Source organism: Salvelinus fontinalis, unplaced genomic scaffold, assembly GCF_029448725.1.
Source record: "Salvelinus fontinalis isolate EN_2023a unplaced genomic scaffold, ASM2944872v1 scaffold_1904, whole genome shotgun sequence".
NCBI lineage: Eukaryota > Metazoa > Chordata > Actinopteri > Salmoniformes > Salmonidae > Salvelinus > Salvelinus fontinalis.
Genome location: NW_026602113.1, coordinates 1 through 8,792, shown reverse-complemented (window position 1 = coordinate 8,792; position 8,792 = coordinate 1). Strand labels below are relative to the sequence as shown.

At 45.9% G+C, this 8,792-nt stretch overlaps 1 protein-coding gene across 1 annotated transcript; it reads right to left on the bottom strand.

The window, feature by feature from the left end:
* Positions 1-5,080: 5,080 nt before the first annotated feature.
* LOC129850260 (piggyBac transposable element-derived protein 4-like) lies at positions 5,081-7,398 on the bottom strand (the record flags this gene model as incomplete). The annotated part of the gene is made up of 2 exons (XM_055916747.1): positions 5,081-6,022; positions 6,467-7,398. Coding segments are annotated over 2 exons (1,874 nt in total), but the record flags the coding sequence as incomplete, so codon positions are not given.
* Between the last annotated feature and the right edge of the window lie 1,394 nt (positions 7,399-8,792).

Genomic DNA, 8,792 nt, shown 5'->3' with positions numbered 1-8,792 from the left:
TTATATAGCAGAATTTATTTTTTTGTAAAATGTTGCGACAGGGGTCAAAACGGCAGTTAAAGTTTGTGAAAGTTTGAAAAACATGTGGTAGTGCATTTAGAGAAACTGCTCTAACGTAAGTTCAATACTGAATAAACGTTCTCCGCATTTGAAAAGCAGAGAAGTAGGGGAAGGTTTTAATCCAAAATATTTTTTGTCAAACTCTTTGGTTTAGTGGTCAAAATGATAGTTGTTTGGAAATAAATGAATCTTCTAACTTCTGACATGTTTTACAAAAACCTAAAAGACATGCAATGGGTTACGAAAATAGCTCTAGTTAAAAATTGGCAGCCCCGATTTGAAATCCGACTTCATACTTGAAAGCAGACAAGAAGGGGAGGATTTAATATAGCAGACATTTTTTTCTATAAAATGTTGCGAAAGGGGTCAAAACGGCAGTTAGTTTGGGAAAGTTTGAAAAACATGTGGTAGTGCATTTAGAGAAACTGCTCTAACGTAAGTTCCATACTGAATAAACGTTCTCCGCATTTGACAAGCAGAGAAGTAGAGGAAGGTTTTAATCCAAAATATTTTTTGTCAAACTCTTTGGTTTAGTGGTCAAAATGATAGTTGTTTGGAAATAAATGAATCTTCTAAATTCTGACATGTTTTACAAAAACCTAAAAGACATGCAATGGGTTACGAAAATAGCTCTATTTACAGATCGGTAGCCCCGATTTGAAATCCGACTTCATACTTGAAAGCAGACAAGAAGAAAACGATTTAATATAGCAGACATTTTTTTCTATAAAATGTTGCGAAAGGGGTCAAAACGGCTGTTAGTTTGGGAAAGTTTGAAAAACATGTGGTAGTGCATTTAGAGAAACTGCTCTAACGTAAGTTCCATACTGAATAAACGTTCTCCGCATTTGACAAGCAGAGAAGTAGAGGAAGGTTTTAATCCAAAATTTTTTTTGTCAAACTCTTTGGTTTAGTGGTCAAAATGATAGTTGTTTGGAAATAAATGAATCTTCTAACTTCTGACATGTTTTACAAAAACCTAAAAGACATGCAATGGTTTACGAAAATAGCTCTAGTTACATATTGGTAGCCCCGATTTGAAATCCGACTTCATACTTGAAAAGCAGACAAGAAGGGGAAGATTTTATATAGCAGAATTTATTTTTTTGTAAAATGTTGCGAAAGGGGTCAAAACGGCAGTTAAAGTTTGTGAAAGTTTGAAAAACATGTGGTAGTGCATTTAGAGAAACTGCTCTAACGTAAGTTCAATACTGAATAAACGTTCTCCGCATTTGACAAGCAGAGAAGTAGGGGAAGGTTTTAATCCAAAATATTTTTTGTCAAACTCTTTGGTTTAGTGGTCAAAATGATAGTTGTTTGGAAATAAATGAATCTTCTAACTTCTGAAATGTTTTACAAAAACCTAAAAAACATGAAATGGGTTACGAAAATAGCTCTAGTTACAGATTGGTAGCCCCGATTTGAAATCCGACTTCCTCCTTGAAAGCAGACAAGAAGGGGAAGATTTAATATAGCAGACATTTTTTTCTATAAAATGTTGCGAAAGGGGTCAAAATGGCAGTTAAAGTTTGGGAAAGTTTGAAAAACATGTGGTAGTGCATTTAGAGAAACTGCTCTAACGTAAGTTCAATATTGAATAAACGTTCTCCGCATTTGACAAGCAGAGAAGTAGGGGAAGGTTTTAATCCAAAATATTTTTTGTCAAACTCTTTGGTTTAGTGGTCAAAATGATAGTTGTTTGGAAATAAATGAATCTTCTAACTTCTGACATGTTTTACAAAAACCTAAAAGACATGCAATGGTTTACGAAAATAGCTCTAGTTACATATTGGTAGCCCCGATTTGAAATCCGACTTCATACTTGAAAAGCAGACAAGAAGGGGAAGATTTTATATAGCAGAATTTTTTTTCTGTAAAATGTTGCGAAAGGGGTCAAAACGGCAGTTAAATTTTGGCAAAGTTTGAAAAACATGTGGTAGTGCATTTAGAGAAACTGCTCTAACGCAAGTTCAATACTGAATAAACGTTCTCCGCATTTGACAAGCAGAGAAGTAGGGGAAGGTTTTAATCCAAAATATTTTTTGTCAAACTCTTTGGTTTAGTGGTCAAAATGATAGTTGTTTGGAAATAAATGAATCTTCTAACTTCTGACATGTTTTACAAAAACCTAAAAGACATGCAATGGTTTACGAAAATAGCTCTAGTTACATATTGGTAGCCCCGATTTGAAATCCGACTTCATAATTGAAAAGCAGACAAGAAGGGGAAGATTTTATATAGCAGAATTTATTTTTTTGTAAAATGTTGCGAAAGGGGTCAAAACGGCAGTTAAAGTTTGTGAAAGTTTGAAAAACATGTGGTAGTGCATTTAGAGAAACTGCTCTAACGTAAGTTCAATACTGAATAAACGTTCTCCGCATTTGACAAGCAGAGAAGTAGGGGAAGGTTTTAATCCAAAATATTTTTTGTCAAACTCTTTGGTTTAGTGGTCAAAATGATAGTTGTTTAGAAATAAATGAATCTTCTAACTTCTGACATGTTTTACAAAAACCTAAAAGACATGCAATGGTTTACGAAAATAGCTCTAGTTACATATTGGTAGCCCCGATTTGAAATCCGACTTCATACTTGAAAAGCAGACAAGAAGGGGAAGATTTTATATAGCAGAATTTTTTTTCTGTAAAATGTTGCGAAAGGGGTCAAAACGGCAGTTAAATTTTGGCAAAGTTTGAAAAACATGTGGTAGTGCATTTAGAGAAACTGCTCTAACGCAAGTTCAATACTGAATAAACCTTCTCCGCATTTGACAAGCAGAGAAGTAGAGGAAGGTTTTAATCCAAAATATTTTTTGTCAAACTCTTTGGTTTAGTGGTCAAATGATAGTTGTTTGGAAATAAATGAATCTTCTAACTTCTGAAATGTTTTACAAAAATCAAAAAGACATGCAATGGGTTACGAAAATAGCTCTAGTTACATATTGGTAGCCCCGATTTGAAATCCGACTTCGTACTTGAAAAGCAGACAAGAAGGGGAAGATTTTATATAGCAGAATTTTTTTTCTATAAAATGTTGCGAAAGGGGTCAAAACGGCAGTTAAATTTTGGGAAAGTTTGAAAAACATGTGGCAGTGCATTTAGAGAAACTGCTCTAACGTAAGTTCAATACTGAATAAACGTTCTCCGCATTTGAAAAGCAGAGAAGTAGGGGAAGGTTTTAATCCAAAATATTTTTTGTCAAACTCTTTGGTTTAGTGGTCAAAATGATAGTTGTTTGGAAATAAATGAATCTTCTAACTTCTGACATGTTTTACAAAAACCTAAAAGACATGCAATGGGTTACGAAAATAGCTCTAGTTACAAATTGGTAGCCCCGATTTGAAATCCGACTTCATACTTGAAAGCAGACAAGAAGGGGAAGATTTAATATAGCAGACATTTTTTATATAAAATGTTGCGAAAGGGGTCAAAACGGCAGTTAGTTTGGGAAAGTTTGAAAAACATGTGGTAGTGCATTTTGAGAAACTGCTCTAACGTAAGTTACATACTGAATAAACGTTCTCCGCATTTGACAAGCAGAGAAGTAGAGGAAGGTTTTAATCCAAAATATTTTTTGTCAAACTCTTTGGTTTAGTGGTCAAAATGATAGTTGTTTGGAAATAAATGAATCTTCTAACTTCTGACATGTTTTACAAAAACCTAAAAGACATGCAATGGGTTACGAAAATAGCTCTAGTTACAAATTGGTAGCCCCGATTTGAAATCCGACTTCATACTTGAAAGCAGACAAGAAGGGGAAGATTTTATATAGCAGAATTTTTTTTCTATAAAATGTTGCGAAAGGGGTCAAAACGGCAGTTAAATTTTGGGAAAGTTTGAAAAACATGTGGTAGTGCATTTAGAGAAACTGATCTAACGTAAGTTCCATACTGAATAAACCTTCTCCGCATTTGACAAGCAGAGAAGTAGAGGAAGGTTTTAATCCAAAATATTTTTTGTCAAACTCTTTGGTTTAGTGGTCAAATGATAGTTGTTTGGAAATAAATGAATCTTCTAACTTCTGAAATGTTTTACAAAAATCAAAAAGACATGCAATGGGTTACGAAAATAGCTCTAGTTACATATTGGTAGCCCCGATTTGAAATCCGACTTCGTACTTGAAAAGCAGACAAGAAGGGGAAGATTTTATATAGCAGAATTTTTTTTCTATAAAATGTTGCGAAAGGGGTCAAAACGGCAGTTAAATTTTGGGAAAGTTTGAAAAACATGTGGCAGTGCATTTAGAGAAACTGCTCTAACGTAAGTTCAATACTGAATAAACGTTCTCCGCATTTGAAAAGCAGAGAAGTAGGGGAAGGTTTTAATCCAAAATATTTTTTGTCAAACTCTTTGGTTTAGTGGTCAAAATGATAGTTGTTTGGAAATAAATGAATCTTCTAACTTCTGACATGTTTTACAAAAACCTAAAAGACATGCAATGGGTTACGAAAATAGCTCTAGTTACAAATTGGTAGCCCCGATTTGAAATCCGACTTCATACTTGAAAGCAGACAAAAAGGGGAAGATTTTATATAGCAGAATTTTTTTTCTATAAAATGTTGCGAAAGGGGTCAAAACGGCAGTTAAATTTTGGGAAAGTTTGAAAAACATGTGGTAGTGCATTTAGAGAAACTGCTCCAACGTAAGTTCCATACTGAATAAACCTTCTCCGCATTTGACAAGCAGAGAAGAAGAGGAAGGTTTTAATCGAAAATATTTTTTGTCAAACTCTTTGGTTTAGTGGTCAAAATGATAGTTGTTTGGAAATAAATGAATCTTCTAACTTCTGACATGTTTTACAAAAACCTAAAAGACATGCAATGGGTTACGAAAATAGCTCTAGTTACAGATTGGTAGCCCCGATTTGAAAACCGACTTCATACTATAACCCTCCCGTTGTCCTTCTATTATGCCTAGCACACAGTGTCCCCCCCGGGGTCACTCTGTCCCGTCTTGGCTAAAGGCCCAGTGGGCACAAGTGTGACAGTATGGGTGTGAACAGCCTTTGCAGATGTATTTCTTACACCTGCAGCACGCTGTGTGTGTCTTGGCGTCCTTCTTGGGTGGGCAGACCTGACACCTCTTCCTCTTACTCGCCCCCAGCGGGGCGGCCGGGGCGGCGGCGGCGGCCGGGCCGGCGGCTCGCTCGCGGGCCTGCGGACGATCCTCGGCGGATACACGCTCGCCCCGTATGACTTTGACAAGTGCGGACGCGGCTTCGGTGCGGGGGAGACGCTGCCTTCTTTGGATCAAGGGCTTCACGAGCGCCTTTCCGAGCTGCTCCAGGAACACCCTCCTCTTGTTCCGCTTCCCGGGCATCCAGTCGGGGTTGATCTCTCGCCATATGACAAAGGCGTTGTAGGAGGACACGTCGAGGATGTTGTGGAAGATGACCAGGGGCCAGCGGGCGGTCATCCGTCTGCAGCTGTAGGTCCCGACCACCTTGTCTAGGTTGTCCACGCCGCCCTTGTTGCAGTTGTAGTCTAGGATGAGGGCCGGCTTCCGGTCTCGGCGATCGCTGACGTCAGGCTCCGCGTGCCGCGTGCTCAGAAGCAGCACGTTCTTATTTCTCTTTGCCAGGTAGGACACTAGAGTGGCGGTGGGCGTGAAGGCGAACCTGGAGGACGAGACCTGTCTGCCCTTGGACTGGAGCAGCGCGGGAGGGAGCTCGGGCTTGTTCTTTCGCACCGTGCCCACCATGGTGAGGTTCCTCTCGAGGAGCCGCTGCCCGAGTTCGTAGGAGGTGAAGAAATTGTCACACGTGACGTTGTGACCGGTCGGCAGTCCCTCGGTCAGATCGAGGACGACGCGCGCGCCCTGGTTCTTCTCGGGGCATCCGCCGGCCGCCTTGCCGGTGTACACTTGCATCTTCCAAGCGTAGCTGGACTTGGCGTCGCAGGCCACCCACGACTTGATGCCGTATTTGGCCGGCTTGCTGGGAATGTACTGTCGGAAAGGACAGCGTCCTTGAGGCGAGGGAGAGGGGAGGGAGAGGAGAGGGAGAGGAGAGGGAGAGGAGATTAGCAGGAGATTAGCAGCAGCGTCATCGTTACAGGCTCACCATCGGGGCGCACTGCGTTTACGTTACACGCAGCCGCCGACGCCGCCGCCCGTGCCACTGCCCATTGCTACTGCTGCCCATTGCTACTACTGCCGATTGCTACCGCTGCCCGTGCTACTACACGTACATACACAGATACATTGACTGCTACCGCTCTCTATGCACAGATACATAGACTGCCCGTGCTCTCTACGCCACGCGTACATACGCAGATACATTGACTGCTACCGCTCTCTATGCACAGATACATAGACTGCCCGTGCTCTCTACGCCACGCGTACAAACACAGATACATAGACTGCCCGTGCTCTCTACGCTACGCGTACGTACACAGATGCATAGACGGTACCTCTGAACGGGACCAGTTGTTCGTCCACCGTCACTTCGGGCCCCGGGTTGTAGAGGGCCTGCAGCCGCTCCTCCCACAGGTCCCACACCTCTCTCACGGCCGCCAGTCTGTCGGTGGCGAGTCTCGCGGGTCTCGACTGGCGGTCGTCGAATCGCAGCAGCCTCGAGTACTTGTGAAACGCCTTGAGCGGCATGGTGGCGCGGAACACGGTCCTGCCGCTCTCGGCGTCCCACAGGCTGGCCGCGGCCTCGCCTCGGGACCTGTAGACGCCGGCTAGGATCAGCAGCCCTACGTAGGCGCGCAGGTCGGTGGAGTCCATGGGTCGCCAGCCGTCGCCGTATTTTCTCACCCCCTGCAGATTGGTCATGTCCACGATGATCCTTTCTATCGCCGGTGTGACAAACAGCCGGAAGGCGGACTCGATGTCGAGCGCTCGCGACGCGGCGTAGGCCGTGGGGCCCGGCGTCACGGCGGGGCAGGGCTGGCGGATGGCGCGGGGTCGGTCCGGGCCGCGATAGGCCGCGGAGGACCATTTGATTTTGCCGTTTTTCGACAGCAACGTCTCCCTTTCTCGCTCTGGCTCTCTGGCTCTGTCTGGCTCTCTGTCTCGCTCTCGGGCAGCGGCCGCGTCTCCCTCCGGCTCTTCCTCCGGCTCTTCCTCCGGATCTTCCTCCGAAGAGGAGCTCGACCGCGAGGCCGAGTCGTCTCCGTAGTCGTCCGCGTCGCGCTCGGGGTTGTATTCCTCACCGTCTTCATCTTCCGAAACGTCCTCCTCTTCGGAATCGCAGTAGTCTTCTTCGTCTTCTTGGTCGACGCTGGAGGATATCTGTTCCAGGACCTGAGCCGCGCTGAAACCGGGACTGCGAGGCGTCGTAGGCGGAGGCAACACGCTCGGCGGGGTCGTATTCCTCGTCGCCGTCGTCCTCGTCGTCGTCCTCGTCGTCGTCCTCATCTTGTTCTTCTTGTTGTTGTTGTTGTTGTTGTTGTTCTTGTTGTTCTTCTTCCTCTTCTTCTTCTTCCTGACAATATTAGTAGGCTCTCTACGCCCTGCTTACTGTCGTAGGCGGAGGGCTCACGCTCGGCGGGGTCGTATTCCTCCTCGTCGTCGTCCTCGTCGTCGTCCTCTTCTTCTTCTTCTTCTTCTTCTTCCTGACAATATTAGTAGCCTCTCTACGCCCTGCTTACGGTGGCCACGTGAATGGGACGAGGCACGCGAATGGACGAGGCGCGTGGTCGGCCCTGCCTGCTCCTTCGGCCCTTCGGCCCTTCGCCCCTTCGCCCCTTCGGCCCCTTGGCCCCTTCGGTCCCATCCGGGACGCTCGGCTGGCCTACCCGCGTGATAGCACCGAGGTCGTGCACAGAGTTGGTGGGGACAACTGGTCCCTGCCGGGGTCACTCCGACCCGGCCCAGACAGAGGGGAACAACTCCTAACACAGGCCCCGGGTCACTCCGACCCGGCTCAGACAGGGGTAGGAGGGGAGGGTTTACAACATACACCTTGCTAACGCCGCCGGGGTCTCTCTGACCCCAGGCCCCCGGAACAGAGGGGAACAACTCATAACGCAGGGCTTACAACAGGGCTCGGGTCAATGTGACCTGGCCCAGACAGGGGTAGGAGGGTTACAACATACACCTTGCTAAACGCTGCCGGGGTCTCTCTAACCCACACAGACACTGGGAATCGACTCGGAACGCTGGCCGGTGGTCACTCTGTCCCGCCGAGGCAAGGGGAAGGTTGTCTAACAACAGCCATACCCGAAAGGCACAATTTCCACAACCAAGGGAAAGTAGTTTGTAGGGGGGCGTTTTTAGATTCGATATCCAAACTCACACGGTGCCCAAGGGCCCGTTTGGGGCAGACACGCCGTATTCGACACAGGCCCTTGCCCGGAATGTTGAGAATGTCAATTTTGGGGCAGGACCTTTTACTAGTATCCAGCAGGTGGTGGTGTTGGGTCACTGTGACCCCGGCCTGCCGGGGTCTCTCTGACCCACACAGACACGGGGGAAGCGACAGGTGACGCTGCCGAGGGTCACTCTGACCCCTCTGACGTCACTATGACCCCGCCCACACAGGGGCAGGGGCAGGAGGGTTACAACATACACCTTGCTAACGCCGCCGGGGTCACTCTGACCCCTCTGACGTCACTATGACCCCGCCCACACAGGGGCAGGAGGGTTACAACATACACCTTGCTAAGGCTGCCGGGGTCACTCCGACCCACACACAGACACGGGCAATCAACTCGGAACTGCCCGGGGTCGCTCTGACCCGCCGAGACAACGGGAGGGTTATAACCCTCCCGTTGTCCTTCTATTATGCCT